The following is a 16,407-nucleotide window of genomic DNA, read 5'->3' on the forward strand; positions in this document are numbered from 1 at the left end:
TTTTCTTAATTTTCAATTTTCAAAAATATTTCTGTCTTATGTACACGGGCGATCTAATTGCCATTGCAACGTATGTCTATGTTTATGTTTATGTATATGTCTATGTATATGTATATGTCTATGTTAATGTATATTTGCCTGCAATTTGTCGGTGGAAAAATAAAACTTTTCTGCTTGAACTTATTCATTTCATCTTTCTCTCTCTATCTCTCTCTTTCTCTGTCTATCACTGTTTTTCTATGTACTGCAAGTTTGCTCTGTTATACTGTTATACCGTTATACAAGTTGAGTTGCCTCTGCCCACCTATTCAATATGTTTAGTGTTTTAATTGAAAAGCTAAGACTCTGCTGCTGCTTCTTTTTCTATATTTTTTTATTTCCTTGAGGTCTTCGAAATGCCAATAGAAATTATAAATTTGATAATATTTATATGCTAACTTGAACTATTGTGCAATTGGTTTGCTTTGGTGCACAACTACAAAATGCTTTTCGCAACTATTCAACACTGGTTTCTTGTATTTTCACAACTACTAGTTCAAAGCAGACACCGACACACACATAGCTAACACAATTACGAAGCGTTATATATGCATATTATATATATATATATATATACTTTCTCTTGTTTAGTTGTTTAGACAAACAAGGACAGGGACGCATGCATGTATGTATATATATGTATATATGTGTACATACATATATATATATATATATATATATATATATATATATATATATATATATATATATATATATATATATATATATATATATATATATAGTATCAATTTTTGAAATATGCGTTTGCCTGTTGTTCAGTTTCACTTTATATATATGCAATCTACAGTCTACATGTTAATTGACAGAAGTTACAATTCAAAAATATTTTTTTTGTTCACTTTTTGATCGCACAACAAACATTCATAGGACTACTAAAAATGTGTGTATATACATATATATATATATATATATATATATATATATATATATATATAGGTATACAATTTTAATGTGTATGTGTGTGTGTTTAGGATACAATTGACGCACAAATCAGAAGACAAACGAGCCACAATCTGTATCCTTAGTAATGTATGATCAAGTTTATATATATAATATATATGTATATATCTATATATATATATATATATATATATATATATATATTTTTTTTTTTTTTTTTCTTGTATATTTATATAGATTCAATATTTTTAGTAAACGCAGTTTTGGTCTCAAGATTTGATATATGAATTTAGGGAGTTAAGCTAGGGTTTCCTTTTTCTGATCTGTTCTCTGCTCTGTAGACACAAGTTAACATTATCTTGAGGCCCTTTTTTCAGCGTAAAAGTCTTCCAATTCTTTTATTTTTAAGGTTTAAATTTTCATTGTTTACTAAAGCTCACAAAACTCATTCAGGGAATATGTAAGTAGGATCTATCAACGTCATATATCATATATGGGATAGAGGGTATGCATATATATTAGACACAGCTACACAAAATTGTTTGGTTTTTTATTTTTGTTTAAATAACATCTAAAACACACTTTGGCATGAGTGCTCGTGGATATATATATATATACATATAAATCCAAATATAGATCATATCATATTTATAAGTACGGCTAAGTTCAATGTACTTCTCTCTGTGTGGGCTCTTGGGGTGCAAAAAAGTTTCAGCTAAGTTTCTCTAAATTGTTGCATGCTACATTTAAGTTTAGGATCTACGATTTGCTTCAAATGTGTCACATTAAGCCATTATTTCGAGAGAAAAATTCAGAAACTAAAATATTTTCGAACTCTGTTCAGTGTAAAATCTCAGCAATTCATTTGCCCTCTTTCTTTCTCGATCCAACATCATCTCCATGGCCATCTTCATCATTTTCTGTTGCTTTTTCTAGCTCAAATGTTTGTAATTTATTTTTTCTTTGCTTTTTGTTTTAGTTTGGGGGATATTTTAACATTCATAATGCATAACAATAGGTCGCGAGGAGTGCGCCAATACACTACAAAAAATGACACTTAATACTCGTTCATACATCGTATATATGTATGTATATATGCTCACATATATTTAGATATATATATATATATATATATATATATTTGTAGTTATACTCAATTGTATCTCAAAAGGGATATAAAGCCATTTAAGTTTTCAAAACCTTTCCATCCACAGCTCCAACAATTTTTTTTTTCGGCGCTGTCGATGTAGAAAAATGTGTGTGTGTGTGTGTGTGTGTGTGTGTGTGTGTGTGTGTGTGTGTGTGTGTGTGTGTGTGTGTGTGTGCGTGTGTGTGTGTATGTGTGTGTGCGCGCGCATGTGCTCGAATTGATATGGCCAAGAACAGAAAAAAAAGAAGCAAACTCTAATCAACTACTGGAAGAACCATTCAACGGACTTTCGACTAGTCTAAAGTCAATATATATATATATATAAATTTATATATATATATATATATATATATTTAATATATGTATAATCATATCATCTTTAGTGGCAATTAAAATTCTGCATTTGTTGTAATTGTTGTAATATATTTGTTTTGTGTATTTCTTCAATCTTGTGTTGTTTCCTTTTAGTATAATTGCATTAAAATCAACATAATTAGCATAATTAAATATATATTTATATAATTCTTGTAAAACTAAACAAAATAATTGCCTTCTCTCTCTCTCTCTCTCCCTCGTCTCTCAAACGTCCTCTTCCCCACGGTCTTCGCGTGCTCTAAAATTAAAGATCTTTAAAAATTTAGTTTCTTTTAAAAATGTTCGCTTTCTTTTAAAATATATCGACATTTCTTTCATGTGTCTAGAGACAAAAGCAAAGGCACGAATCAAAATTGAATTATTTCATTTTAAACAAAATACAAAACAAATAAATCCGAAGTTGTATTTAAAACTTGTTTTGTGTTTTGTATTTTGGTTGATCAACATTCACATTCAATTTAGCTTAATTTCTTTTCTTTTGCTTGATAATAGAGCTTAAGTCTAAGTATGTGTGTGTGTGTGTGTGGGTGTGGGTGTGTATAGGGGTGGTTGTGGGTGTGGGTGTGTGTGATGCTTATGTCCAAATGTTCATTTAGTGGGAGGAGTAGGCGTCATTTGCCTGCTTTCAATAGTTGCTTTGTTTGTCTGGTTTTTCCGATTTGCTGTTTACATCTACTACATAATTTAGTTAGCTCTTGTTTAATAATATATATAATATAAAAACTAAATAATTAATACGTTTCAACGCATATAGCAATTTTCCTTCTGGCTCACAGATATTTGTTTTTTTTTTTCGGGCTTTTCTCTGGAGTTAAGGTTAGGCTCTTTGAGTGTGTGTATTTTTTCTCGTCTTTGTGTTTCTATGTGATTATATGATTTTTCGTTTTGCTTTTGTTTTTGTTGTTTATATTTATTATTTGTTTAGACACACGTTAGATTTTGATATCATTCTCAGGTTGTTTGTTATAGTAGTAGTAGTAGTACACATACATATATATATATTTTATATTATCAATTAATTAAATAGGTAGGCTTCGCTCCCCATCGAGAACGCGTTCTCAACACAAATTCACTTAAACAAATGCCCAGCATTCGAGTGTTTTGATAACAAAGTCTTCTTGTGGCGCCAACGGCTCATTGCCGTATGTGCTGCAATGCTGCGATCGGCCTTGGTTCAGATCTCCGTCCAGCCAGAGCCCAAAGCGTCCACTGTAAGTTAGAGAGAGAGAGAGAGAACAAAAGAGAATGTCATAATTAGTAAACACTAGCATGCATAATTATATGTGTGTGAGTGCATAGACAACATATACTTCAAAGCAGCGTTCTGATCGTTTTTTGCACTTAAGCCGACGCACAAACGAAGCCCGAAGTGGCGCTTGCTTCTGCTGTTTGCACGAAAAAGTCAGTCGCTTTGCTATGCAGCAGATAAGTTATAAATAAGATTGAATACGTAAGTTCTCTTTGCGCTTTGCTCCATTGATGTATGTTTGTATGTATATTTATTCGCTGCATAGCCGTTCGCTGCTTCTCTTAGTATTTACCCAGCAGAGATTAAGAGAGTGGGCAAGAACGAAACTTATTTGTACTATTTTAAGTTCTTGAAGTCGTAAGTTGCTCTCTCCACTGCGGCTCTTCGTGATGTTTATATTGCCTTTGTGGTTGTGAGTGAGTGTGTGTGTGAGTGTACTTACTCGCCAGCGCCAATTGATAGGCTCTCCATGTTGCCCTTGATGAAGTACATATTCTCGCCAGTCCAATGGAATACTTTGAAGCTGGGATTAAATTTGTAAAGCAGGGATTCGCCGGTGCCATAGAAATGATCGGACACATGCAGCGAGCAAGAGGTCAGAGCACCAAATACCTAAAAAAATATCAATTATTATTTTATAAGTTTTAGTTAAGCGAGAGTTAATTTTTACTCACATTGTGCTCCGTGTCCTCTATGACAATTAAAACAGGACTCTCCAGTCGCGCCATCTTGCGGTACAGCGAATTGAGTGCGAAACCATGCTGGGATGTGCTAAAGATCAGGGACCAGGAATAGCCCTCAGCGCGCGCCGGCAAATGGGCGCACAGTTTCTCACTAAAGTAAAAGAGATCGATATGTCGATAAATCGATTTTAAGACTTAACTTTAATTTATTCACACTTACCGATGCTCCTCTGTGAGTATTTCTGTTTTGCCAATTAGATCTGGTATAGGGAAGTCCAGGTCAAAGGAACCAGTTGCAAAGAGTGAGGTCTTGCGATATTCATCTGTGCTCATAGACAGCACCTGAAGAACGATCGAATTGTCAGAGATTAGCATAAGGATCGTTTTATACAGTACTCAAACAAAAACTAATACAAAAACAAAATACATTGAAATCAGTAAAAAACAAGGCTAAAACAGTCCAAAAACTGGGCTGATTTTCCAAAATTAATTACATATTCATTAAGTTTCTTTTTTTTTAAATATTGGATAGGGTGTAGCATAACTTGAAAATTCTGGTGCAGTAACTAATTAAGAAATTGTTTTTTGTCAGTGGTTCGTTGACTGGATCTGAGTTTGTTATATATATATATATATATTGATATCTTTTGTAGAATATGCTAAATATGTGGGTTTGTCATCAAGGCTCAGCTTGGTATTTGTTATTGTGTTCTAATTTTCAATATTTGTAAACTACAAACGAAAATGCAGCAATAAAAATGATCAAATAATAAAAACACTTAGGGAAAACGATGCAAATTTGATGTTTATTTTACAGATGAAATTTGGCAACAGCTGAGCGTATAATTTCCGATGAAGTTTGGCAACAGCGCGCACAAATTCCCCATTTAGTTTCTACCAAGACAACAGAAGCAACTGTACTATTCAAAATGATTTCGTCTTTATTGTCCACGATTGAAATTCGGCCAAAAGAGTACATACGGTACATATACATTTGGCAACAGGTGAACGTATGAGGTGCATTTAAACCCGGCAACAGTGTACAAAAACTGTCTTTACCAAAGCAAGCAGTATCTTCATTTTTATCTGGCAACAGAGAAGATTTTCATTACAATTATGCATTTATGGTATCATATAAACAATCTAATTTGACAGTAATTCAAATTTTGCACTATTTCATTTTTCGCCTAAACATAAAGAAATTTGATACGTTATAAAACCTAGAGACAATTTTGGGGACATTAGTCTTCGTTGTATGTTGTCTATAATTAATTTGCAAGAAATTTTGGCAATTTGTCGAATTGGGAGCGGATTTTTCAAACACCAGGCTGCTGTAGCTGAATGCCCATTCTGCCATTGGCCTTTAGATTTTTCGATTAAATTTCAAGTAATTAAGAAAAGCTCCTCCCGCTCCCCTCCCGTTTTCATTTTCATTATCATTTTCAATTTCGTTCTCATTTTCATTTTGATCCGTTTTTGATTATGACGATTTATACGTGCATGCGCTGCTGTGAGAAGGTGTGGCTGCCATAAGCATCGCGCCTATCGACGGCAATGCCCAAGCGACGAACAGCCGACTCCTTGGTATATTCGCTTGGCATTCGAACATCATTCTGCAAGCAGCTCGTATAGTTTTCATCGGATTTCTGGGGTTCACGCATCTCACCCATTCGCAAGGGACCTCGCGGCATCTCGCATACCTGCCGCAAGTGCTGCTCATAGTTGGCATGAGTTGGCCTGCTCAAGTTTGGGTTACTATTGTTATTAAATCTCACTGTACTCGATCTCTGGGGCACGTCCGCTTTGCTACTCTTGACCGGAGTTTGGCCCAGCTTCTTGAAGAGTTTCTTGTGCGATCTTACCTTGGGTACAGCACGCTTCACTCGTGTTGTACTCGACACTGACGCTCCCACCGGCATGCCAAATGACCTGGCCGTCAGCGGCCGGGTCTCGGGCACACTCTGGCTGTTGGAGGGGAGCGACGGCTCTGAGGCACTTGTTGTAACAACCTGCCCCTTTGGCGGCAGAGGCTTCACGGCATTCTTGTCAATCAGCAGGCGGTTGGTTTTGCCGCGTGCTTCGCTGTCAGGATAACCTTCGAAACGCTTGTTAAAGACGCGCTGCGAGGCACTCATCAAATTACCTGCCATCTTCGTCTGATAATGTTCATCATCCATCCTTTTGATAAAAGCGGACGGCTCCTGGCATTCCTGTTCCCGTTCGTTTTTATTCGCGATGTCATGGATAGCATTGTGATCCATTGTTGACAGCGCTGACTCCGAAGGCAGTGAATTGTGGTATTGAAGCTTGCGGTACTTGTTGGAGCGCATCTTGTTAGAGCTAGCGTAAAGTTCGCCCAACTTAGATTTCAGCCGACGACTTCTCAGAATGCTTTCCTCCTGTAGCTGCTCCGGCTCCACTTCCTGTTCCTTTTCACTTTGAGTGCGTTGAGTCGATATGTAGTCATCATCTACTGTACGTTTAGCCGGCTTCATGGTGCGTGGATGGTTCCAGCCCTCGAGCGGATTGAAGCGTAGCGGATGATTCTGTTGATAGGCTTGCTGATGATGAAGCTTCAGCTGCATATGCTGTTGCTGCAGTTGCTGCTGCTTCTGCAACTTCTCGTTCTGTTCTACCCTCTGATCGCAGTTAGTTAGAAACCCGGGCTTGACGCGGGCACAGCTGATGAGCCGCTTCGTATTAATGTCAACTTCCATCAGCTCAGATTGTATGGAACGGCTGATATCCTTGGCCAGCTGACCATTGCGTCTCTCCTGCATGCTCCCTATCTGATTATAGCGCTGCTGCGTCACAGATTTAATCGTTACGGCCGCCATACGACGACGCTGCAACTGCCTCAGCTGCTTCGATATGGGCTGAAGCATATTGCTGTTGCTGGCCAGGCTGCTCATCGAGGAGAAGAGCCGCGTCTGGCCATAGATTTGGTACCTTGAGTTGTTGCCCTTCTGTGACATGAGAGCACCCTTCGACAGCAGGCGTGGCTTCAACTTTTGTACCATACCCTGCATCTGATTGATCAAAGTCTTCTTTACGCCAATGACCTTACTCAACTGACCACCGTATGTTGGCTTATGCGTTGGCAAGCGGCTTTTGTCAATGGGCGCTGTTCCTTTGGGGCAGTCGATCTGCCTCCGTTGTCGCACGGTTGCCACACTTTGTGAACTCTGGCAAAACCTGCGCATCGAGTTTAGGGCATTCTGAGCACAGCTGCTTTGCAGCGCCACCTGACTCAAGCTCAACCGCTTCGTGCTGCTCATACTGCTGCAGAGATTAGTGTTAATAATGATGATGATGGAGCTGGTGGCGTTGGTGGTAGCTGTGAGAGATGCAAGAGTTCAAGTACTTTTGATCTGCTATTTTTCGTTTTAGTTGGGGAAGGACGGATTACGCGATTTGTGCCTAACCTAAAATACGTTAAATTTCGACAGTTACTTTCAAAACAAATACTTAATTCTCTTGGAATAGACACACAAACAACAAATTACACATGAATCGGGGAAAAAAAATAAAAGTTTTTCAAGAACTGTGCTCTATGTAGCTAACTATAAAACTGTAAAGTTGACCCTCAAATAATTCTGATCGAAGTTTTTCAAAAGCAAGCCTACTTGTGGGGCAATCCCCGAGCTCTCTACGTAAGTACTGCAAACGACAATGAACTCTCACTGGCAGAGTACAACAGAGAGAATCTCCCGCCGAAGCGCGCCAAATGTTCGCAGTATGTGGCACTAATTGTACGAAATGCGCGTTTAAGATATATGATATATAATATAAAATATATAATATATAAATATGTATAAAGTTGAGGATATTTTCAGCCAAGACAAACCCCCTGATGAAGTCAACACTAACTGTTGGAATAAGTAAACAAAATGTATTCATTAGAGATGACGATGTCAAGTGTTAATTGTACCGGTTTTTGTCTAGCTAAGCTAAAAACCAGACTCAACAATTTGTTTACAACTTGAAAGATACATTGCAAGAGATTTCGCAATGGACTCGATGCGATTTCCATGAACTCTCAACAAGTTATTGAAGCTGAACGTGCTCCAAACACTTAGCAGCTTATTTCAATCAGTCTGCGTCTGTCTGGGTCAGTCGATGACAAATTCAAGATCTTTCGAGGGTTTTCTTGTGTGTGTAGCCCGATGAGCTCTGAGAGTTAATTGCAGCACCTCAGCCATAATGATCCTTGACTCTGCGACTTTCGCATTAGAGCGCCTTTGTTCAGTTAACATAAATCAATTGGGCTTCAGTTCGTTCTCTCGATTATAATGCATGAATTGCATAAACTTATGCAATTGACCTTAAAAACAGCTCTAAAAACATAGCTGAAAAATATATATATGTATATATATATAGTTATATATATACATATAGCTCAGTTAAAACATATATGAATCACTGACTCAGCTGAAGGTGAGAGCTTATGAACGCTCTGAATATGTTAATTGCTTAAATTAAAATTGTTTTTTTTTTTGAAAATGAACTCACAATTGGACTATACTAAATTTAATATTGAAAAAACTAATTCAATAATTTTTTAGAATTTTAATAGTATATTAAATATTATATAAAAAATATAATATTTATAAAAATATATAATAAATATTTATAAAAATATTAACTTATTTACGCATTTAAAAAAGTTTTTATCATTTCTAAATTCTGTTTTATTTAGTTAGTTTTATAGGGTTTTCCGTTATGCAAACTTTTTAATTGCAATTGAAAATGCATTCAACAAACTATCGAGAAGCCTAATTATAAAAGGTGCTCCATGGCAGTTATTTCTTTAAGAAAAGTGGACTTTTCTAGCAAGTTTCAAAATAGTATTCTCATGAAATATTTCTAAAAATTGAAATTCATTTCGATTATTCAGCAGCTATCGCTTAGTTACCCAAACTTTCATGTTTCTTTTTTTGTATTTCACAATGACAATTTGGGCTAAATACGAAAGGCTCATTTATTTGTGAAGAGAATCGCAATTATATGGGACAGTCATCAGAATTGAAGCGTGACTGTCGCTGGCAAACATATATACTTATCTATATATATATATATAAATATGATACATATGCCTGAAGCCTGGCGACAATTAAAGATGCTTTCAATGTACGTAAGCGAACGCATGGAAGTCAAACGTCAATGACAGTGTTTGCCATACAAATGTGACTCTCAATCTCAATCTGTTAACCAGTTTCAAAGCTGATACGTAGTATTCTACACACACATAGACACACGCAGACATTTGTGTATATGAATCATATGGCTGGATGATGTACCTGGCGATTGAGCAGTTGCTCATGATTGACAATCAATTCGCACATTTTCATCTGCTTTGCTTAAATGGGCGATAAACTATGTTGAGTATATTCCACACCGGCACGTGGTACATTTAATTATATTTCTATTTAACTATTTTGACCATATACATATGTGTATATTTTATACGTAACTCGGTCCGATTGCCGTCTAAATCGCAACGCGTTTAAATGCCAACTGCCAACTGGCAACTGGCTTTGGATCGGGCCTTTTATTGGCCGACGTCGCGACGTCGTCTCTCAATTAACACAAAAACAAGCTCACAAATTATTATTATTTTTGCTTTATTTATTTATTTATTTTGTTTTTTTTTTTTTTTTTTGGAGAGCGGAACTTTTAAGTTTGAGTTTGTTTTGAGTTGAGCAAAGTCGAGTTGAGTCGAGTCGAGTTGAGTTTAAAACAAACCAAAATAATTCTCTGTGTAAATACCCTGTACACAGCATAGGGTATATTCGCAGAGCAGTTGACTGTCTAACAAGCCATCTGCCTCAAGCTAAGCTCTTAGGTTAAATTCCACTCTAAGTTTTATTAAAACTAATAAAAAAATTAGCTTTGCTTAAGCTAGAGCAAAAGTCCACATAGAATGACATCAATTAAGTTTAAGCATATATATATTTCCAATATATATTTAAATCTAGTTTCATGCTTTACGAATTCGCTATGCATAGCTCGTAAACTGCCAGCTGCAGTGGGCAGTTCTAAAAGTTATGCAAAAGTTCAGTTAAAGCTGAACAAAACTAAATTTGATCAGGCTTAAGTCAGCTTGAGCTGATTTTGTATAATTTTTTGTTACTTAAGAGTTATTCGAGTACTATTTTAAAACGAGTACGAAATCATCTTGGCATTGTTTAATCAAATGTTCAAATAATATTATTATCTTTCATATTATTTTTGTTTTTACTTAATTCAAGCACAAATTGAACACAAAATTCTGGACTTTCCTTCTGGCATAGCAGGAAAGGGAATAAATTGCATTTGGTTGTTGTACCTGGCGGTTGGCTTTGGGCGTCGCGGCAAACATGCTGCACAACGGCTGTGCATCAACTGGTTTTCTGGGGCCAAAAACGCCAGAAACGTGTGCAAAACAAAAACTAATAAAGTAGAACTCAACCCTAGAACCGGCAATACGTAGCGATACGGCAAAAAGTGATGCCAAACCGGCTGGCCAAACGAGTACTTTGAGCCGGGTCTTTCAAGTAATGTGATACCCTAGTTCCAGCTAGCAAAAGGAAGCAACAAAGCGGAACCAACATGGAGAAAAGCCATGCGATACCATTCACAGAGTAGGCCAAAGAGAAAAGGCTTCCCTCGACTCAGATATTTGCATATGTAAAATACTCTAACCTCGACTGGTTATCTCTGCGATGGCTTAGTTTTTCGAGTTTCTGCTTCAACTAATTGTTCGGTGTGTGCCCAATTTCTTATCGACTTAAAATTTTCTTATGTTTTTCTCATTCCTCCACTTATCTACGTTTCTCTTTTGTTTGCTTTGGTTCAGTTCAGAAAGCGCGAATGGAATTTAATTTGATTTGCTTCTTTTTCTTCTTTTTTGCCACATGTAACCATTTGCGTTTTTACCATTTCCCGGCTGGACTAATATTCAATTAGTGCTAAATGGGCTAACAATTATTTTTGAAATGTCGATTATAACGAGCTGATTCCAAGTCAGTCCACCAAGACACAAATTGAGTGCCTATTGCCTATAGTGAACAGCAGTGCACGTGTAATATCTTAACAATTTAATGATGATGCCGTAATAGTAGCTGACAATTAGTTTGGAACACTTAATACGAGCCAGTCAAGCCAGAAATCTTTTTATAACATGCATGCGACTACAATGTATGCACCTGCATTCATATGCATACATCATATACGCCGTTCTAATTCCAATTTGGTTCTAATCGGCTTTTGTTCCTAAAGTTTTCTTTTGTTTTTCTTGTATTTTTTGTGCTCTACCCACTCACCGTTTCATGCATTTCGCCGCTTTCGTCGAGCAACGCTTCTAAGCTCTGATCGTCTTTGGTGGGCGAGAGCGGCGGTGTGGGCGAACGATTCTTGGCTGCCAGCATAGAGCGCGGCAGTAAATGGCGACCATAGTGCAGGTACAGGTAACGACCCCATTTGCGACCAACTACGCCGCAAACAGCAACAATTGCAAAGAGGGCCACAACAAACCACATGTTGTAAACAATAACAAAACTCGATGCTCTCTGTTTGCAGTTAAAGCTCACGTTGCTCAATATTTTTGGACGACAGTGTGCTTAAAAGCTTTGTTACACTCAGCCACATTGCATGCGCGACGCTCTGCTGTTTCGCGCTTTTGGTCTCGCTCTCTCACTCAGCTGGTTTGCTTTGGTCTTGTGACCCACGAGACTACAGCTTTATTTTTATCTTCTTTTTTATTTTCCTCGTGTACGTTGTGTTGTTTGTGCTTCTGTGTTGTTGCCACAGCTTTTATCACTCTCTATGCCTTTCAATTGTTTTTCCAATATTGTCTCACGTTAACAGCAAAATGTTAATGCTGTTTACATTTGCCACAGCACAACACATTAACTTTGTTCAACATTAGTGCCTATTTGGCTTATATTGCAAATATATGTATATATACATATATATAGGAATATAAACTTTTTGTTCGAACTAAGCGTTATTCGCCTACGGCTAACAAACTGTGTGCGTGTTTGAAAAACAAGTTGCTGACTGACGGAATGAGTGCCGACTGGCGTACATAATGAAACAAAATAAAAGAACGAACAGGCGCACACAGTGGCCCAAAAGAAGTTGAAAAAAGAGAATAACCCACAGCGCAATAGAATGAGCGCGACAAAACGCTGAGAGCGTATGTTAATGCTCTCTTAGATAATGCCTTCGCTGCTCTCTTAGCACAAGCTTGTGTTGTGAACGGGCGAACGGACTATTTGATTTAGAGTGTGGACGAGGAGGGTTGCTACCGTTCATTAATACTACAAACATTATGCTTCGTGTGTGTGTTAGCAACATGTTGCTAACAACACGTATACGCAATGTATATGTATTTTTATTATTGAATAGTGCAAATTTGTGGGTTTATTGCCTGGCAGTTGTCGCCCTTAAGGGGCTGCCAATTAGTTCCTCAACAATTGGGCCATCATGAGTTGCCGGCAATTTAATTTATTTTTTTTTACATTACGTTTTGCTACACAGCGCATCATGTGCTTTGGCCCAAAAAAAAAAAAAGAAAAAATGTTGAATACTTCAATTTTGTTGTTGCTGGGCCAAGGTTGATGTTGTTGTTGTTGTTATTGTGAATTTAGTGGGTTAATTTGATTGTTTTAAGTGCTGGCTGAAACGGGTTTCTTTTTATATTTTTGGTAGCGTTGCTTAAATTCATTTGTTTTTGTTGTTTTCATATAACGGACAATTGTCGAACAGATACATGTACATATATATGTGTGTATATAGGCGGCAATTACATTTCAATCTGTTCTCAAATATGGCTGACCCCTGCTAGCAACTAGCTTGACCCCTATCGTATTTCAATACACAATCATTTATATAATCCCATAGAGGTATTCACAATTATTTTTGGCTCGTTCTGTCAGCGAAATGGTCAACGAAAATGTTTATGAAGCAATCACGTGTTCGCCTTATCCGGTTATTTGTTCCATTCTATTGTTTATCCATCAAACATATAGGATTTTTTTTATTATTATTCTCGCTCGATTCATGTTCTGTAGTTCCGTTTGCCAATTAAAGAATTTTAGGTCATGCAGCGAGTTTGAGTGCTTAAATTTTAGAAATGCTTTAACTTGTCTCTTAACTCTGACTTAACTCTTGACCCATCTATATAAATAATAATAAATAATTTGATATTATAATATTAAGCCGTTTGAGTGATTTCTGTCTAAAAAAAAAAGCGCAATGAACACATCAAATTGGTTTCTAGTTCGATTCCTTTCAATTAAATTTAGATATATAAAAAAAAGTATATTAGACAATTTCGTGTTTCGGCTCAGGTCTAATTCAATATATTTTATTGACTCCTTAGACCTCCTCTAGAACTAAATTTGATATGTATTGCAAATGCCCAGAATTCTCCTAAGCTTTAAAAACTTATTTTAGTTATTAATAATAAATTGCCAAAAATTAAAAAATTATAAAGCAGGAAAATGTTCTAAAATATATAATTGCGAAAGCTGCTTTAATGCCCTATGGAAACTACAACAATTTCAATCTCAAAATATTATTTTATGCAGAGTTTCCATACGCTTTATAAATACTTGGCTTAAACAGCAAGTTCTCTATATTATTATACAAAATATGACAAAGTTTATTTTAAGCTAGGTTTTTCAACTGATTTTTAAAGTGTACTATCAACAGGTGATGTTTTCACCAAGTAGCAACAACTACGACGACAACAATTGCTAAGAGCAACAATAACAAATGTCGTCATTTGCCACACCTTTCGCGTATTCACAAGTACATTATATATTATGTACATATATGTGAGTGAAAAGCATTTGAAATACAAGCCAAATACATAGCATTATATATGTATATATATATTATATATATTATATTGCCTTCTTTACAAATGGCTGCATTTATGCACAGCTTAAAAAACTGGAAAAGAAGGCGTATCTAATTTCATTAGTTAGGGGTAAACCGTAGATAAATAAACTTTTGTTTCCTTTGAAAATAGCAAAGTAAAAACAAACAAGTTTTCATTAGATTTCGATGTTAATTGCAGCCAAATTTCATTTGAATGGCTAAAGGTGAAAGAAATGTCAAATGTGCCCCACGTATACTTAATATTTAATTGAAGTCGAATTTAGACAAGCAGAAACAACAAAAAAAAGGTAGAAGAACCAGCTGCTCAAATCCAGATCCACTCTCACCGAGAGTGAGGGAGGGAGAGGTACAGAGTGAGAGAGAGAGAGAGGGATCTCAGCTAGTAGGCAACGGGTGGGGGCTATTAAATGCGTTAAGTTATGGCAGGTAGATCAAAATAAGCATTGTCTACCTGTTCTGTGGCTATATATAGCATAAAAACGTCAAACATTCCATGAAAAGCCTCTGCTTATAATAGAATTTAATAAGTTTGTTTTTTTGGAACAAGTTCTAGAACCTTAAGAGCAGCTTCCCATCTATTTTTAGCCAACAATTTCACCTGAATTGAATTCGTTTAGATTCCTACTCTCTCTCCCTGTCGCTCTGCTCACTTCGATCATTTCGTGCATGATAACAAAAAGATAAAGACATGTTAAAACAAGTGAAAAGTGAGTAGCAGTGCCGTTATTGCCAAGGCTAATACGAACGAGCACACAATGGAGAACGGCTTCCAATTGATGGCTGCTGTTTCGGCTTTTCTTTTGTCAAAAGCCTTCCAAGACTCAAGCAAATTAGAATAACAAAAGTGAAACAAGAATAAAGACTCGTCAAATGCCTAAGGCTGACTGGGTTTTAGATTCGACTGACTCTACATGCAGTTTGCCTATCGAGCGGGACCCTGAGCTTAAATATTACAGCACTTGAGCGTCAATTGAAGGCAATTTGAATGCGCCAAATGGGCCGCTGCGACTGATTAGGCTAATGGCGACCCATTGCCCCATCTTTGATCACTAATTATAGCTCATCTTGTTCGGGAATGGGATTCTATATCATCAATAACAATCTTACTGCTGTCATTAGCATTATCATTGTCATTGTTATTGTAGCTGTTGTTGGTATTTTCGCAAATGGATTTGCATCGGCTTTATCGATGGTATTACCTGGTTGTTTTTTTTTACCTCCCACTACTCAATATGGACACTTGTTTCGTCTTTTATGGCCCAGGCATTGAATATATACAAATATTTCTGCTTTTATTATTTTTGCTCAACGGCACGCGCTTCGTTTACGAAATCTTTTCATTTGCCTAAATGCGAAAACTTTTTTTTTGGTGTTTTTTCCGTTTTATTTTATATTTAATTTGTAGCTAAACTTTCACTCAAAACAAAAGATGTATTCAATATATACTGGAAATATAATCAAAATGAGATTTTTGACTTTTGGCTATTTACCTTTTTCCTAATGTATTTGGCTATTTTTGATAGCTTGATCGGCTTGACGCTCATTTTGGCGACGTGTTTTCGTTTCCGTTTCTTTAATTTTTCTGCTTTTCTTTTTTGTTGCTGCCGCTGCTGCAGCTGCTGTTGCTGTTGTTCGTTTCTTGGCTTCTTCGTTTTCTTTTGGCTGCGAAGGCGTTGCTAATTTCGGATACGCTCTTTGATTGGCAGCACGATAATCGGGCCAAGAGAGCTTTATATCCAAGGCAATTGAGCACATATGTTGAGATTTAAGACGTATAAATGTGTCCAACATATGTGTGTTTTTTCTTAAGGCTCCGATTAACGGCAATGACAAACAGCGACACAAAATGCAGTCACATTTCAAGCTCTGCTAGGCGACAGCAGTCAGAATTTAACACTTTTCGACAAGTGTACAAAATTGTTATGCACACAAAAGAAGCGACGATAACAACGACAACGGCGATGACGATGACTACAACGACGACGACGACGAGGCTTCCCGCGCTTGCGACTGTGCGGCTTGGATGTGTTGCGAAAACTAACACAGAAACAGCCCACAAGCAAGTCCAACGCTCGAAGCCGTCGACGTCGCTGTCAAGC

The 16,407-nt window shown here is 36.7% G+C and overlaps 2 protein-coding genes across 21 annotated transcripts in view; both read right to left on the reverse strand.

Annotated features, from left to right (window-relative positions):
• Positions 1-2,990: 2,990 nt before the first annotated feature.
• LOC111604925 (TLD domain-containing protein 2) overlaps positions 2,991-16,407 on the reverse strand; it is a 71,487-nt gene continuing 58,070 nt past the window's right edge. For 17 of the 20 annotated variants that reach the window (XM_023323189.2, XM_023323191.2, XM_023323180.2 and 14 more), the window contains 4 exons: positions 4,638-4,759; positions 4,409-4,568; positions 4,177-4,346; positions 2,991-3,694 (listed from right to left, as the gene is read on the reverse strand). In XM_023323189.2, coding sequence (XP_023178957.2) covers positions 3,559-3,694; positions 4,177-4,346; positions 4,409-4,568; positions 4,638-4,759 — 588 coding nt within the window. In that variant the 3' untranslated portion in view covers positions 2,991-3,558. Of the gene's footprint in view, positions 3,695-4,176; positions 4,347-4,408; positions 4,569-4,637; positions 4,760-9,717; positions 9,926-11,721; positions 12,404-15,798; positions 16,346-16,407 lie in introns of those variants that run through there. The other 3 variants (XM_023323184.2, XM_023323183.2, XM_023323185.2) reach the window with 3 other exon arrangements.
• Positions 5,334-8,004, reverse strand: LOC111604928. Its single transcript, XM_023323197.2, has one exon. It carries the CDS (start codon positions 7,693-7,695, stop codon positions 5,908-5,910), a length of 1,788 nt encoding a protein of 595 aa, XP_023178965.2. The 5' UTR covers positions 7,696-8,004; the 3' UTR covers positions 5,334-5,907.

This window comes from Drosophila hydei, unplaced genomic scaffold (assembly GCF_003285905.1).
Source record: "Drosophila hydei strain 15085-1641.00,03,60 unplaced genomic scaffold, DhydRS2 tig00000063-arrow-pilon, whole genome shotgun sequence".
Lineage (NCBI taxonomy): Eukaryota > Metazoa > Arthropoda > Insecta > Diptera > Drosophilidae > Drosophila > Drosophila hydei.

What these genes read in the sequence shown, in the direction of transcription:
- LOC111604928 (XM_023323197.2), bottom strand. Translation starts at nt 7,695, where the DNA reads ATGAGCAGCACGAAGCGGTTGAGCTTGAGTCAGGTGGCGCTGCAAAGC.